The sequence below is a fragment of the Python bivittatus genome, unplaced genomic scaffold, assembly GCF_059951505.1.
Source record: "Python bivittatus isolate LINGU-HERP-01145 unplaced genomic scaffold, Pbiv_v1 ctg000480_np1212, whole genome shotgun sequence".
NCBI lineage: Eukaryota > Metazoa > Chordata > Lepidosauria > Squamata > Pythonidae > Python > Python bivittatus.
In genome coordinates this window covers 9093305-9110039 of record NW_028277075.1, presented here as the reverse complement: position 1 = coordinate 9110039, position 16735 = coordinate 9093305, and the positions used below count along the sequence as shown (strand labels likewise).

General features: G+C 40.4%; 1 protein-coding gene across 1 annotated transcript in view; it reads right to left on the bottom strand.

Annotated features, from left to right (window-relative positions):
- Nucleotides 1–299: 299 nt before the first annotated feature.
- Nucleotides 300–16735, bottom strand: part of ALKBH1 (alkB homolog 1, histone H2A dioxygenase) — a 25455-nt gene continuing 9019 nt past the window's right edge. Inside the window, exons 4-6 of the mRNA XM_007431342.3 lie at nucleotides 11651–11741; nucleotides 10664–10857; nucleotides 300–6263 (exon numbers count right to left, since the gene is read on the bottom strand). Coding sequence (XP_007431404.2) covers nucleotides 5843–6263; nucleotides 10664–10857; nucleotides 11651–11741 — 706 coding nt within the window. The 3' untranslated portion in view covers nucleotides 300–5842. The remainder of the gene's footprint in view (nucleotides 6264–10663; nucleotides 10858–11650; nucleotides 11742–16735) is intronic.

The window sequence follows — 16735 nt, the reverse complement described above, 5'->3', positions numbered from 1 at the left end:
TTTAAAAATCAGACAATGTGATTTTCTGGATTTTTTCCCCCATTTTGTCTTTCATAGTTGAGGTATAACTATGATGAAAATTACAGGCCTCTCTCATCTTTTTAAGTGGGAGTACTTGCACAATTGGTGGCTGACTAAATACTTTTTTGCCCCACTGTATATGAGAATGTCGATAAAGGACATCCTTTTTTAATGGTTAAAGCAGCCAGTTTTTCCAGGCTTGCAAGGCTATCCAAGATAATGCCCAGTTGTCTCCAAATGTGTGTGTGTGCAAAATCACAATGCTTTGCAAAGCTGCAGACTGTTTTATTAAATAAGTGGTAACAAAGTTTACAACAATGTGATCAATACATATTAATGGAGTTTACAATGATGAATGGGAATTCAAGTGTGCTATCAGCTAACAGATCCTTATGTACCACAAGGAGAATCTTCCTAAATCTGGATTGTATGGAAAAACTGCTATTACACAGATTAGACTGATCACAGAAAACAGTTCCACTTACTATAGTAATCCCCATCATAAGGATGAACAATACGAGGCCAAACTGCATTTTTAACTGTCCCAGGGCTAGCTGATTGGCAGAAGCTTCTTTTAAAATAGACTTCCTGTAAGCTATCCTCCTCTGTCTAGAAATACCACATAGTATCTTATGTACATTTTTTACAGGAAAAACTTACTTTGGCATATACCAAATTTACTTTGAGTACATTCCTCAGCATATCTGCTCAGAAAGAAGCTTAAGGTAGTAAGCATAATCACACTAAGCCAGGGGTGCTGTACTTCTATTGGCTCAAGGGTTGTACTCCAAAAGGAATAGGACCCAAAGAGGGACTGAATTCTTTTGGCGTATGGGTGTGCGTGTGTGTGTGTAGGGGTTTGAAATGGGTGTCTGAAGTATCTGCAAGGCTTAAGATGTCCATTCTGTCCCTTAAAACTCTGCTCCTGCTTAAAACAGGTTAAATTTTGAGGATCTACCTACTCTGATGATTAAAAAAGATTGCTGGTAGACTACCCATTTTGTATCCATGAACTAAATCATGGTTTAGTATGAAGACCACAATAAGCAGGGTTTATAAATCCCTGTGCAGTACCTAGGGTCTTTTAATATAGAGGCAGTTTAATTTTTTTATAAATAAATAAACTGCAATACCTAAGTTCACATATCACTCCAAATCAAATCAAATCAAATCAAATCAAATCAAATCAAATCAAATCAAGGCTTAGTGCAATGTGTGAAACCCTAAGTGCTCACCTGAAAATGTCAAATATAAATCCAAGAAATATGTCAGAGTAATTGGAACCATCTCAGGCAACACTTCCTAATTACATACACTAGCTAACCTGGATTAGGCCTCTACTGCAATATGAGAACAAAATTCAGTTGCCTTGTATAAGTTAAAATGTTGTCTTAGATGCTAATTAATATAATCTGATGTTTATTATCAAATTTGTATGCTGCCAAATCATTTACACTCACAACAGCATACTTAAATACAGTAAAATGTCTGCAAAATAAAAAAATAGTAAAAGTAGAATACTCAACAATTACAATAATTATAACCACAAAAACAGAAAAATGGTTCAACATTTGTCTGGAATAACTTTCTCTGTCCAAACAGTTAACAAGTTGACACTTGGAAACAGTATCAATAGTTCCTGTGAAAATTCTTCTGGATCAATAACTATACAAGTCCCAGAGGGAGAGATATGAAAGACAAAACCAAATCCATACCATGGTTGAACATTGCAAAAATGCTGGGCACAGATTTCTTATATTGTAACCCTGAAGAGGTGAGGAGATGCCTCCTTCTCTGCAAAGCATATCAAAATAGCATAGCTAAATAAAGAATGGAGAAAAAGGTGAGAGTTTTGCACAAAGCAGCTTAAGCAATACAGCAAAGTAAGGTGGAGGATAAAGAGGGAAGTGGTGATGGAAACTGCTCTTCAAGTTAGATACAGATCTTTAATTTAAAATAGAGTAAGCTTATTCATGGGAAAAGTGCGACAAAATACCTCTGGGACAGAGCATTGCACTCTGGCAATTAAAACTGCATTAAAAACTAGATAGGGAAGTCGGGATACTAAAATAGATGGGCACAGAAGACTGTTGTCCTTATTTGTTTCAATATATTTACCTTTTGGGCAACAGAGATAGTCGCTGATTAATTTTCTTATTGGGTGCTTCTTCTACAAATACATTGTTCCCATTTGTAAAGTCATTCTCTCCAATCTCCTCCTAAAGGAGGCAGGCTGCAAAGATTGCATTATGTACGCAACCAAATGGCCTGATGCTGATGGAACAGGGCTGTTTTAGTATTCATAGACAAGGAGAAGAAAAGGACATCTTGAATAGAAAAATCACCAGACAATTCCTAATTATTTTGCTCCAAGAATGGAAGATATTTTAAATAAAAGAGTCCATCCTGCTCACAAAATGAATCCTTGATATCAGTTAATAGATTATAAATATATTGCAAAGCTTATAGCATTTCTCTAGTCAGCACAGCATGACTCCAGAGTGGCAGTATTCAGAGTAAATCAGTATTCAGTGAAGTCGATGTAGTCATATGCAGTAAGCAAAGTGCCTCAAGGGGTTTGGTTATTATTAAATTTATAGGCTGCCTGTGGCATATGGGTTTTAGTGGCCTGGCCTGGCTGCTATTCTGCTGGCATGAGCCAGCCATTGGAGTGAGTGGAAGGGGGAAAAAGAAGCTCAATGCTGGCCTTGAAGGGCAGGTGCGCTGTCACAAGGCCTGATGAGCTGACCTGGCTGCTAGCCAGGGCTGTTATGGTGAGACGTCAAGACAAGAGTCCCATTGGTCCAGCCGGGGATATAGGTGTTGGGGACTACAGCCATGGGGGACACCTTCCTCCTCAGTTGCTGGGGGCATGCTGCCAGTCTAACCTAAACATTGGAATGACAGGAGGAAAGAAAAATCTGTACAAAATGGAGTCAATGGGGTGGCCAGAGAGAAAAGTTGGGGAGAGAAGTTAAGTGTGCAGAGCAGTTGTTGGTTCCTGGTCAGGAAGGGAGAAGAAGCCACAGGTGGCTCCCCTGGAAGAAGGGAAGACCCAAAGAGCTCCACCCAAGGCGCAGGAACAGGAAGGAGGGACCTGGCTGGCTGCAGGTGGTGGCTTCCCCAAGACCCAGGAGGGGAAGAAGATTGGCTGTCAGTGGAGAAGCCCTGATCTCTGGGGCAGGACTGAGCAGAAGACCCTGAGAGAGGTTCTCCCCCCCAATGGAGAAGTAGTAAGTGTTCAGCTGAGCGGTTCCAGGAGGAGGTCAAGCCACGCTGAGCACACTACAGTAAAATTTTAGCCCATTTGTTTCTTTTCACTCTCTCACTCACAAGCCTAGAAAAGAGGGAAGAAGACAGAGAGAAAGGGGGAGGAAGCAGGAGAGATCGAGGGGGATAATCTCTGGGAGGGAGACTTAGGAGAAAGGAAACCCGACCCTGGGTGAACACCAGTATTGTGGTATATATACTTGTTGTAAATGCCTGCTGTAAATCACATCACTGTATATGGTAAAATGCATAAAAGCCTCCACTGTCTTGTTTTTCTGTGTCACTTGCCACACTTGCAAAACAATACACATTCAGTTAAAAAACGAATGCTGACACACTGTGCCATATAAATGGCACCCAACAGTGGGACTGTTTGTGTATTAAGGTGGCAGTTATGGTACACAGGCAGTGGGTGAGTGAGAGGGAGGAGGTGTTTGCCAAGCTACTGAATCCAAATAGACTGGTTACCAGAAGTTTGCTAAGATATTTCGTAGTCTCTTGGGGGGGAGGGGAGATAGAAGATCAAATGCAAAGCATGCAGGAGATGGTAGATGCTATGCATGCCATGGTAGCAGCACAAAGGAAGGAGAGGCAACAATGGGAGAGACTCATGAGTGATTCTGGGGTGGGCGGAGTTTGAGCAGGAGCAAACAAAATGGGAAAGAAAACTAGAAAACCAGGAGAGAACTTTCAAGCAGCTTGTGCAGCTGAAAAAGGAAGGAGGTAGACCAGATGGGAGAGAGCTAGAATGGGAGGAATCTAAGGTGGTGGATGTGGAGGTGGAGGCCACACCTGTGCTTGTGAAATTACATAGGAGAGGGATGGAGGAAGATCTGCAGGACTATCTAGCTATGTTTGAGAGGGTGGCTAGAACACAGGGCTGGCCAAAAAAAGGCTGGATGGCTAGATTACCTCCATGTTTGGCTGGGAAAGCCCTTTGAATGTTCATGCAATTGCCAGCTCAGGGAGGAAATCAATGCTGTGAAGGAGGTAATTCTCCAACCTTATGAGATAGCTCCTCAGACCTATAAGTGGAAGTTCCAGGACCATGTGTTCAATGCAGAGCAAGGCTTTCATGAATCATGGGCAATCCTGGAGGAGGCAGCTGCTAATTGGTTACAAGTGGATGTCTCAAGGAAAACTGTGTGTAACCTATTATAGCTGTTAGTGTTAGAACAGTTCATACAGATTCTATCTAGGCCATTTCTGGATACAGGAGCAGCAGGGGAGGAGGCAATAAGACTAGCTGAGGGCTATGCAGCAGCCCAAAAAGCAGAGAAGGCTGGCAGAGGAGTAACAGCTGTTGACCAGATAAAAGGAAGGCTGGGGGAAAAGCAAACCCCCTCCTCCCAAAAAGAGAAGCCAGCATTTCCTTCTCAAAAAGGAGAAGTACCAAGGGATGCCCCTAAGGGAGACAAAGGGATCTTAAGTAAGGCAACTCCCATTAAATGTTTCAAATGTGGAAAGTCTGGTCATGGAAGAAAATGTGCCAGAAGAAAAGGGTGCAAACAGCTAGTTATGCAAGGCCTCAGGGAACTGCACAGTCCTGACCATGGTCCCAGTCAGGCTCAAGAACACCAATATGCAGGCTCTAGTTGACACAGGGAGCCACATGTCCCTAATTAGAGAGTCTTTGGTGGGGAAGGTTGTTCCAAAAAGGAAGGAAACAACCTAAAGCACCTTTGGGGACACAAGGAAAGTCCCCATTATAGAACAGGTGATGTGGGTGGAGGGCCTGAAAATCACTGCCATGCTGGAGGTGGTCAAGGGTCTTCCACATGATATGGTGTTGGGGATGGACATGCCATCACCAGGAGAGTGCTAGCTGGCATGCTAGCAGCCTCTCCAAGCAGCTCAGCTGAGCCCTCCCTCCCCTCATTCAGACACTGTTAATGAAAACTAGACAGCGAAAGAAAGCAGCTGAGAAACAGCCATACACATCACAGCCAAAGGGAGATGAATTTCCTGTGGTGAGGATTGGTAGGCAGACATAGGTCCTCTGCAAAAAGCAGATCAGTCTTTTCAAGGCTAGGAAGTCTTGCCTAGTGACACAGTCTGCAAAGACAAACTAATCTTTGTGTAAAGAGTATTAGTGAGGCTCAGAAGAGACCCAAACACACAGGAGGTGAGGCAGCAGATAACTGTGCCAGAGAAGTTCAGAGCTAAGCTACTGAACTTGGCACATGAAAGCCCTTGGGCAGGCCATTCGGCACACTCTGGATTACCCAAATCTGCTCTTTTAACTGATGCCTCCCCTCTGATATCTCAAAAGCAAATAACAAGAAAGTTATAGACTGAGGATGATTCTAATTTCTTTAATCAGCCAATGTTAGGCAAAGCATCAAAGTAACCCACATAGGTTTGCTATGTGACCCTAAAGAGATAGAAACAGCACTGAATTTCCTCCCCGAGCCCTATATTTGGCTGTGAAGTTCATATACATACTTATTTCCACAGTTAATCAATTTTCTTTCAGTGGCATATCTTATCTCTTCTGCTACGTGTTGGTGTTTCATGTGTTTGAAGTCATGGTGAAAAGAAGAAGATGGGCTCATTTGTTGGTAACAGGCTTGTGCTTTTTGGTTTCTCTATACTCTTCATGACAGTCTGTGGAGAAAGCATCCTGTTCTCTCTCTGTCCTAGTTTCAGTCAAGAAGCTCTGACCTTCAGGTAGCACCTGTCTCACAGTCATATTAATACGGGATGCTTCCAAATATCTGCCACATGTTTGCCAGTCGTCATGGGAGCAGGGCTCAATCACAGAGTCCGCAGGAAGGTCAGCAGGGAGAGGTAGCTCGAAGCATGATGGTAAAGGCTTCCCCTCTAGATTGGGAAGGATCCTGGGAACTGCGTGGTACAGCAGGCGGCTGAAACCAGACATTATCATAATATCTCCGCTATGTGTGAACAGGGCCACAGGGGTATCATCTCGTTTCAGTCCTCCCAGCAGAAATATGGATGACTGTCCAAAACTAGAAAGTTAATAGAGTAAAAGAAAGAAGACAAGTTAGTAAAACCATAGCTACATAGTTGGGAAGGCTTTATACTTTTTAAAGGATATTTCCCTTTTAGTAAGCTACTCTGAAGCTTCATTATAATTTAGCACATGTGAATCCACCAGACTTATATCATATTGGTTCTTGTTTTTATGGTATTAATTTGCTTAGGAGATTACAAAGCAATACACTTTGAAACTTGTACTATCCTTAAAATAAACATGTACTGATCTCTATGGGAGCATCACAGTTATTCTTAGGGCCAAGGTAGTATAAGGGTTCACTGGGTTCACATAACAAGCCAAGTCAAAACCAAACAAACTACCTTACAATGTATGAACTTGTAAATCAGTCCTAGGTAGTGTTTGTCCAAGTGCATTTTAAAAATTATTTATGATACGCAGCCAAGAGGCAGTAGTTTAAAGTAGCCACTTAGGAGGCTCTTTTGAAATCTCATAAAAGTCACATTCTTATTCTATCACAACAGAGAAACAGGTTTTTCCTGGAAAAAAGGGATAAGTATTAAGTGTAAGAAATTATTAAGACATTTCATTCTCCTGCTCCATTCACAAATACTTTGTTCTGTTTTGTGGCCTCCATGTATCATTTATCCACATAATATAGACAAGAAAGCAACCAACAGACTCAGATGCAAAATGTTCACTGAGGAAAGATCAATATGGTGTGGTACTCATTGTCAAGCCCTGTGAGATTGGCAAACTCAGGAACAAGAACCATTTTATTGCCAGTAGGGTAAACATATCAGAATCTTGAAAGCCTGTCAAAGCAGTTCTCCAGATCAACTTATTTTTAGCATTATTAAGGCAGTTATTATGTGTCTCTTTCTCACATTTCCCCCTCCCCTGGATGATGAAATTTTTTCTGCTACACTCCAATTCCCTCCTATAATAGCTTTGCTCCTTTCTACTGTTCCCAGGGCCTGTTAGACTTTCCACTGCACTCACAGATAACCTCCTTGGCATTTACCAACTCATTTTTTAAAGGGTCCTTTAAAAAAAAAAAAAAGAAACATTGCATATAGAAAGCTAAGCTAATATTATTTTTATAAAGCTTATGGACCCCATGTGGGCCTATAGAGATATTTACAAATTACATTATTATTATATTCTAAATACAGTAGTACACCGAAAACGCGGAACAATTCATTGAAAAGATTTATTAAAGAAAAATAATGAAAATGCGGATTCAGCTGAACAATTAATTAAAAGAAAGTTTAGCCCAACAGTAGTTTTTACCTTGTAAAATTTCAGATGAGCAAGCATTTTAAGCTATCTAGACAGAGTGGGAACCAGTCATCCTTCCCCTGGACAGTGTTCCGTAACTGGCCATTTTCTTAGTGCTTACTTACTTAGTGCTTACTTAACCCACAGATGGGCTCATGAGCAAAGTCTGCCCAAGTGATCTTAACATACATGTTGGATAGTATGAGGTTATAATCTTTTAAGAACTTAGGCAGTAAGTGATTTAGAGGTTTACAAACTAGTGCCAATAGCTTGGATTTGGGCCTAGTAGATGACAAGCAATCAGTGCAGCAATTTAAAAGTGGGTATTGTAGGAGAAAATTTCAGGAGTCCAACTTAGGACTCTGGAGAGCCAGTTTGGTGTAGTGGTTAAGGCATCAGGCTAGAAACTGGGAAACCGTGAGTTCTAGTCCTACCTTAGGCACAAAGCCAGCTGGGTGACCTTGGGCCAGTCACTCCCTCTCACCCTTGGAAGGAGGCAATTGCAAACCACTTCGAAATCTTGCCAAGAAAACTGCAGGGACTAGCTCAGGCGGTTGCCAGGAGTCAACACTGACTTGGGCACCCCTCCCCCTGCAAAAAACACTTAGGACCCTAACAGTACAGTATTGCAAACTCAGCTGAAAAGCAATCAGGCACTAGGAATTCTCAGCCACTTCAAAGGTTACAAGGCACTAACAAGATAAGCGTATTTAAGGTTTTCAGATAGAGGCTAAACTAAAATAACAACTTTAGACACCAGTTCTTATATTTCTTTGTTTAATCCAAAGGATCCATTGTTAAGGGAGATTTTACTTCATCCACTCCAACTGTTATAATTTCCAATATGCGTATAAACTAACCCAATCAGTACTGTTAACCTTGGCAATCACACCAACTGCTAGGTTTTATCACATGACTAATGTCTATCTGTACATTTTATAGTAACCTCTCTAAAAGATAATTTACTTAAGTGTAAAAAGAAGGCTTGTAACTTTACCGTTCTTTAGACTTTTTTTCTCTTCCACTTCCAGTACTGATCCTGTTAATAAACCAATTTATGCTTTGATGTAATTGTGACCTGGTCTCTGGCTTAAACCTACCCCTAAAAAAATTCTCTTACAATATTATGTAATCTCATTTAGCCACTCTACTTAACAAGACTTTAATCACAGCTCCATGTACAGCATGTTGCTGTAATCCAATTTTGAAATTATTATGGATCACTGAAGCTAGACTTTTTTGTTTCAGGAACTGCTATACCACCTGCAGTTGGGCAAAGCTCTTCCTTGCCACTAAAGCCACCTGTGCCTCTAGTATCATGGAATGGGGGCAATCATGAAAAGTTTCCGATTTAATAGGCCTCAGAATTAGCTAACAGCTAAAGCAAAGTAATGAACTTGTACAATGTACACAATCAAGCCTTGTTATCTATGAAATAAATGTAACCATCACCTTGTAACATATTAATATCAGTTCAGTATCTCATTCATTTATTTCATACTTCAAGCAGGTTCAGTTTTTCCTCAAATATTTAACTAGACCATACTTCTCCATGCCAAGCTTGGGAAGCAATAAATGTCTACATTCTCTATAGTTTAACAGAAGTAACATTTTACTTGGCAGGAAAGGAGATAAGTATTATTAAAAAAATATTACATCTATCAAGCCTTCATCATAGGCTAACGTAATTATAATTATGTTAAAACAAGCAAATTCAAACAATTCATTGTAAGAGTTTCAACTGGTTTAATTTGCTATGTAATTTTTATCCTTTTTCTGCTGTTTGCTGCCCAGAGTTTGCCAGAATAGAGGCAGGTTAGGAATTTTGTTAAATAAATAAATAAACTTATGTTGCGCTCTAATTTATTTGTTTATATTTGTATACATTAGCTCACTTGTGTTTTAGGAGAAACTTATTTGTTATTAATACTGTGAGTGTTTAGAATCTACTCATAATGCCTTCCATTATTATGAAATCCAATCTGATAAAGTTGACATTTGCAACATGTCAGACTTGAACAGGCTCACACAGAAAAGTATCTGTATATACTCAAAAGTTCATTGGAGCATTTGAATGCTGTTCTCTTTCCCAACCACCAAGTGGAAATAAAAGGAATGCAATCTGTGCTAGTTGGTAGGCAAGGAAACAATTTCCTAGCATTAAGTGATAGCTTAGGATAAAAAAGAGGGATGGGTGGCTGCATATTGGCAATAGGCTAGGCTACCTAGAAAAACAAAATCAAATATAGGTTAAAGTAAGCAGAGTATCTTAGCATGGATTTTTTTTTTTATGATTGTTATGCCTATATAACAGCCAAAGGCAAAGTAATTTTGCAAGCGTATCTTCAATGTTGTGAGAAAAATGCTCACTTTAAATAACAAACCACAGCAATCGGAGATAGATGCAACCAAGTACACTTTTACTGGCACGCACAAACTAGTGATCACTAGGCTCCTCACTAAAGAACTGCAGAAGAACTGTGAGCAAAGCAAAGCTACAGATTTACATACATTTGATTTGTTAAAGAAAGATAAAAGAAATGCTGCAAATTACAAACCAATCCTTACACCAGAATGCTTTTCATAAACTATTGGAATGACCTCCCTGTTATTTTTCAAATTACAGTAGTAGGATTCTATTCTTTTATATAATATCAGCATTTACAATACTGTAAATAACAACAGTGTAAATAGCATTGCTGATTGTATATCCTTTCATATCTTCCACATATACACTGAAAGGAGGACAGCTGTCTGGTTTCTGTTATCTATCTCCATTCCAGGGTCATAGGACCAAATTACATGCACCTTAATACTTAAGCTAACATAAATTATCTATTTCTAAGGCATAAAAATGAACATATGAATTAAACCTCCACAGCAATATGCCCTCAAAATTTCAAATGTGCACACCAGTTCTTGGAGACCTCTAGAGAACAGATAGGTTGAGTGGTAGAGTTCACCAAGGTATCTCATAAAATTATGTGAGAAAAATAAAGTATACCACTGAGGAAAAGAAAGATCAAGATAAAAATGAAATAAATAAAATGCTAGAAGAATTCTGACTTCTAAAATTTTAAATCAAGATGTGTCAAATATATATTGCTATATAAAAACATTTGCACTGCTTACCTGAATGATAAAAGAGGCGGAGAAAAGTCCAGTTCAGACTCATCTACATGAATTCCTAAAGATGAATCAAAGTGATAGTAGTTCAGGATCCCTGCTTCTGCTTGAAAGCTGGGAAATCCACAAGCTTTAGCCACTTGCTTTGACAAGAAAGCCAGATCAGATGGGAAGGGAGTATAGTGATCTGCTGAATATTTCTAGTAAAAAGAGCAAAAGAAGTTGCAGTTAGATATGTTTTTTAGTAATCTAAATTAAAGTTCAGGTTGCTACTTTTTAATAATCTAAAATGAAGCTTAGGCCACTATTTGGCTGAAAGCCCACAATGCCAAAGTTATAGAAGGAAAATAATCAGATTTCTTTATTGCAAACTCAAATATAACAACTATCTAAAATATGGAGCACTATTGTCTGAATCAATTTCTCTCCTCTGTTGTAGCTAACAATGAGGTTAGTCAAATGTTTTTCACTGAAATAGCAGTTTTGCAGTGTGACTTAGCTAATTTTCTCACTAGTGACTTAAAGCAACTTCAAAGCATCATCAGGGTGTCACTGAATTAATGTACAGCTTGTCCTCATAGCTGTTGTTTCTGGACAACAATGGTTGAATGACTTGAGAAGACAGACATATAATTAGCAGTTTTTATAACATGCCATAAGAAGGTCCCTCTTTATATTATCAGGGCCCAGAATCTTTAATATACTGTACTTAGAAGATTGGAAATAGGTTGGTTTCTTATGAAGACCAGACAATAAAAAGCTCAAAGCTCATTAAGCTAACCATGTCTGCAGCTGGCTGATAAAGAATGTTTTCTCTCCAGTTCAAGTTTACATTCTGATTAGAATATTTTGGCTTTAAAACCCTGGTGTCTAATTGTTATTCTTCGTGCTAAAATTAGACATTTACACTGAATTTATTTCCTACCCATAGGAAAAATAAAATCAAATATTTGCTATCACATCATTGAGGAGGTTCTGTTGCCCCTTGCATACCTTTGTATTCCAGTTATAATGGTAACCTAGAGTTACCCAGCGCAGCTTTTCCAATAAGCTTTTTGGCTGTTGTTTACTGGCACTTTTGTTTCTAAAAGGATACAGAATAACAGAAACATGACCAGTTTCAGTTATAAAAAGTTCTGCAAAAGTTTGACATGGAAAATCAAGTCCCTGATACAGTTCTAAACAAAGTTGGTCAAAAAGCTTAACTTTAATAGTTATTTGAACAGTGAAATATGATCTGTACTGCATTTTCAGAAATAGATCCAATGCACACAGAAAAAATATGCAGAGGTGAAAGAAGGATAATTTAAGAACAGTGGCATGCATTAAATTAAATTAAATTAAATTAAATTATTTTTATTATATGCAAAATTAAAAAGAACCAAAAAAAGAGAGAAAAGGCTGGCAGAAAAGCATTTATTTCTTATCTACTAAAGAAAACTACTCTTACTTATGTTTATATCAGTTAAACAATTAATTATTTATTGATGGCTTTTATATACTGAAGCATTCTGAAATGGCTCCTAGCAGTTTAGAAGTAATATCACATTAAAGCAATAGATACATAAAAACACACAAAAGCAATAAATCACAACCCAACCCATTGATGAATACCAACAATCTTTTAAATCGAATGCTCTGCAGAATAGCTGTTTGAATGACCTTCCCTGTTTCAAAGGGATGGGGCAATTATAGAGAAACACTCTTCTAGCCATAGCCCACAACCCTCATGTAAAAGGAGGATCCTAAATACTCCTACCCAAGGTGAGAAGATGGGCCAGTTCTGGTTGAAAAAGCCAGTCCTGCAGTTACCCAAAAGCCAAGCCCTAAAGGACTTTAAAGATTAAAATCAGTTCTTTGGATTGTATTTGGAAACCAATTGGGATCCAATGCAATGCCTGTTGATACATCAGGCTGTTATCAGCTCTAACCTGCTAGTGGGCAGGCCATTGCAATTTGCATCAAATGTACTCCCTGTGAATCCAAAGGCAGCCCCATGTGAATTGCACTGCAGTCTTTCCTAGAGGTGATCAGGGCAAGAGTTACTGTTGCCAAAACTTCTCACACCAGAAAGGGCTGCAACTGATGCACCAGCTAAGCTGGGCAAAAACCACCTCCAGCCATAACTGCCAACTTCATATCCAGCAGTAGCCATTAACCCAGGAGGAACCCCAAGTAGCAGACCTGCTCCTTCATGGGGAATACAACTCTGCCCAGAGTCAAAAATGAAGAGTCAGATAGTTTCTAGACAAGCAGCACTTTTATTTGGCTAAGATTTAATTTCATTTCCCCCCCATCCATTCTCTTACAACCTGTACACAGGTCAAGACTTCTATCACATCCTCAGCTTGGCCCAGGATGGAAATGTGTATTTGCATATTATCAGCATACTACTAATAAAAGGATCGGCATTTTTCCTGTTTCCTCAATTGTCAGCCCTTTGAGTAGACCAAGTCAGGAAACAGACACCACAAGCAGTAGTAGGATTCCACTTTATTGATATAGGCTATAACAACAGAATCTTGAAAGTCTGAAAAAGTTTCTCTTTCCCTCCCTAAAACAGTCAAGGTAGGCCAATGTTGAGTTTCTTCCTGTGTTTCTGGGCTAAGCTGATGTCTTTGTATGGCTTCCACGTATTTTCTTCAAGGCTCTTTCTGTACTCCTCTACTACGTCATAGGAGGATCTACCAAACAATGCTGTGGTTCCAACCTGAACTGATGGATGACCTTCCTTAGCTACTTCTTATAGACATCAAAGAGCAAAAGAGAGATGAATCCTGAGGCACCCCGTATGGAAGCAACTGTAATGGATGGCATGAGTGGGGAAGATTCTGGAATGGAAGTTCAAGGTTCTCAGGAGGGGGGAGAGGCATTCCAGAGCAAGCGCCTCCTCAGCCTGCAACAAGAGTGTGGGAAGACGAAGAGGATGAGACTGGCCCCTCCCTAGAGTCTCACGGAGTATATCTACTAGTTGCTTTAGCATAGGTTTAGTCTGGCGAGATTCTGTCTATTAGGTGCGAGCTAATAAAGGAACTGAACTGTACTGGATTGTCTCATTGTTGTTCTTGGGCTGAACCCACTGAAACAATTTCTTCCCCCTCTCCAATCCATCCCTCACTGTTCAGGAAAGAGTAGGACCCCTACAACACAGTGCCACCAACTCTTAACTCTCACAGGCAGTTGAGAAAGATACTGTGATTGATGGTATTGAAGGTGCAGCTGAGAGATCTAAAAGGACCAGGAGGGCTGCACTCCCTCTGTTGAAGTTCTGATGATCATCCATCATAGGGGCCAATGAAGTTTATGTTCCATGCCCAGGTCTGAACCCTGAGTGAAGGGTATCTATATAAATGTACTTCATCTAGCCTGTACTGTAATCCCACCACTTTCTCTACAGCCTTTCTCAAAAAGAGAAAATTGGAGGGAGGAAGTTGTATATAATGTGAGATCTAGAAAAGGCCTCCCCAGGAGGATGCTCACCACTGTCTCCTTTAAGGCAGTTGGCACAGCTCCTTCTCCCAATGAGGCACTGACCACCTCTTGGAACCAGCTCTTCCTGGCCACCTGAAGAAGATACACTAGGCATGAGTCCAACCTGCAAGTGGTAGAGCTCATGCCATTGAGCTCCTGATCCAGTTCTTTAGAATCAGCAACTTGAAATGAATCCCTCATGATGTCACAAAGTATTATTCCAGTCACTTTTTCAGACCCTATGTGGAATCCAGGTCTGAATCACTCTGCAATTTTACCTGCAAAATGTTGCAAAAATATCTCATTACTGTCTAAGTAGATCATTCGGCCTTTTCCCAAAACACAGTGGAACACCCTAAACAAGACTGCTGGGAAATCCTGTTGAAGCAATAAAGACAGAGTAGTACTGATGCTTCATATCGGGGCTCCCCAGCAAAACTGTGGCAGTCAGGGAGTAATCTCCACCAGGGATTTCATACCCCACACTCATCAATCACCAGTGGTCCTGGATAAATCACTGGTTCCAGTAAGTGATGGTGGTAGTGGGAGCAGTCTAGTCCTAGACCTTTGTGGGGTACCTCAGAGCTTTACATTCTCCCCTCTCCTTTTTAACATCTACATGAAGCCACTGGAGGAGGTTATCCATTAGAATAGGGAGCATTAGTATCAGTATGCTGACGATACTCAACTGTATCTCTCTGCCCCAGCCACCCAAGTGAAGTTGTCAAGGTTCTGTCTCAGTGTCTGGAGACTGTAAGAGTCTGGACTGGGAAGAGCAAGCTTCAGCTCAATCCTACCCACTGGCTGTGGGTTTTGGACCCCATGGGTCCTGGAACTGGACAGATTTAATCTTTGACTCAGGATGGGGTTACATAACCCCACTCAGGCTCAGTGAGCAAACCCACTTCTGGCCTGACAACTCCTGCTTGAAAAGCAGATAGTGGTTGTGACCAAGGGGTGCCTTCACACAACTTTCTCTTGTGTATTAATTGTACCCATTCCTGGATTGGAGGGATCTGGTTATTGCCATTCATGCCTTAGTTACCTCCCAATTGAATTATTGCAATACACTCTACATGAGGCTGCTCTTGAACACTATCTGGAAACTTGGTCTAGAATGCAGTGGGCCAGGTAATTAAGGGTGTTCCTCATTATGCTCATGTAGTATCTCTACTTCATGAGTGCACTGGCTCCCTATAGGCTTCCAGGTGCAATTCAGAGTACTGGTTATTGTCTACAAAGCCCTGCATGACATAGGACTAGGTTATTTGTGTGACTGCCTTCTCCCAAGGGCATCTGCCTGTCCCACAAGCTCCAACAGGGAGGGCACACTCTGGATCTCTTCTCTGAAACAATGTAATCTTGGGACTCAGGAGGAATGATTGTTTGGGACAATCCCCCCACCCCTACCCCAATATATAGTTGGCCCTGACCTTGTAGGCCTTTAGAAATGCAGCTAAGAGCTGGGTGTTCCTCTGGGTCCTTGGGTCACGATGAGTACCCAACTGGTGAATTATAATATATTTTAGTCCCAATTACATTTAATTATTTAGTATGCTTTAGTGTTATTTTTCTTTTGTAATTTTGTATGCTGCCCAAAGTCACACTGTTTGAGTTGGGCAACCATATACAGGTAGTCCTCGCTTACCAACTGCCTTAATGACTGTTCAAAGTCACAATGGTGTAAAAAGACAGCTTTGTAACCGATCCTCACATTTACAACCATCGCAGCATCCTGCAGTCACATGATCACCATTTGTGTGCTTCGCAACTGGCTTCCAACAAGCAGAATTAATGGAGAAGTAAAATTGCAAGTCATAGTTATGTGATGTCTCACTTAATGACTGAATGGGAAGTGAGGTTGTAATCCTGTTGCAGTCATGCGATTTTCCACTTAGCAATGGAGTTGCCAGTCCCAGTTGTGGTTGCTAAGTGAGGACTACCTGTAAATGCCCTAAATAAAAAAAATTAATAGGCCTTCTTCACTCCATGTCCTGCACAATGGGGCTTGTTAAAGGGGCTTCTTGTGGGTCCATAGGACTTGATGAAAAAGGACTTTGGGATTTTCCCCATTTATTAAGGAAACACATCAAAATAAGCAAACTGTTTATGACGGGAAGAAATGGTGAACTGAAGATGGCTCCGCTAAAAGTGAAGCTGACCATCGTGGAGGGATGAGGAGCCGGCAAGTAGATTGGCTCTTTGATAATTCTTCTCCGGACAAGGAGAGGATTTGAGATTGCCCACAAGTGCTCCAGACAGCTGCCCCTTGTGAGGAGACCGCAAGGCAGTGGTCTCTGGCGGGTTTAAAACTCTGGCAGACAAGGGAATAGCCATCTTGCTCAAACCACGGTTGGTGTCTTTAAGGATACTGGGTTCGCATACTTCCTTTTTTAATCACTTTTAGAAATTGCTTGTTAACTGCTTTTTAATTATTAGGAACCTTTGGATCAACAAGTCTGAAACACCGGGTGAGTTTCCTTCAATCCTTAGCAAAAGAAGTTTTAAATACAAGTTTAAGGACTTAGAAAAACATATATTTTTTTGGAATAAACAGCAAAAGGGTGCCTAGAACTTTGATTTTAAAAAGTTACAAATGGACTAAGG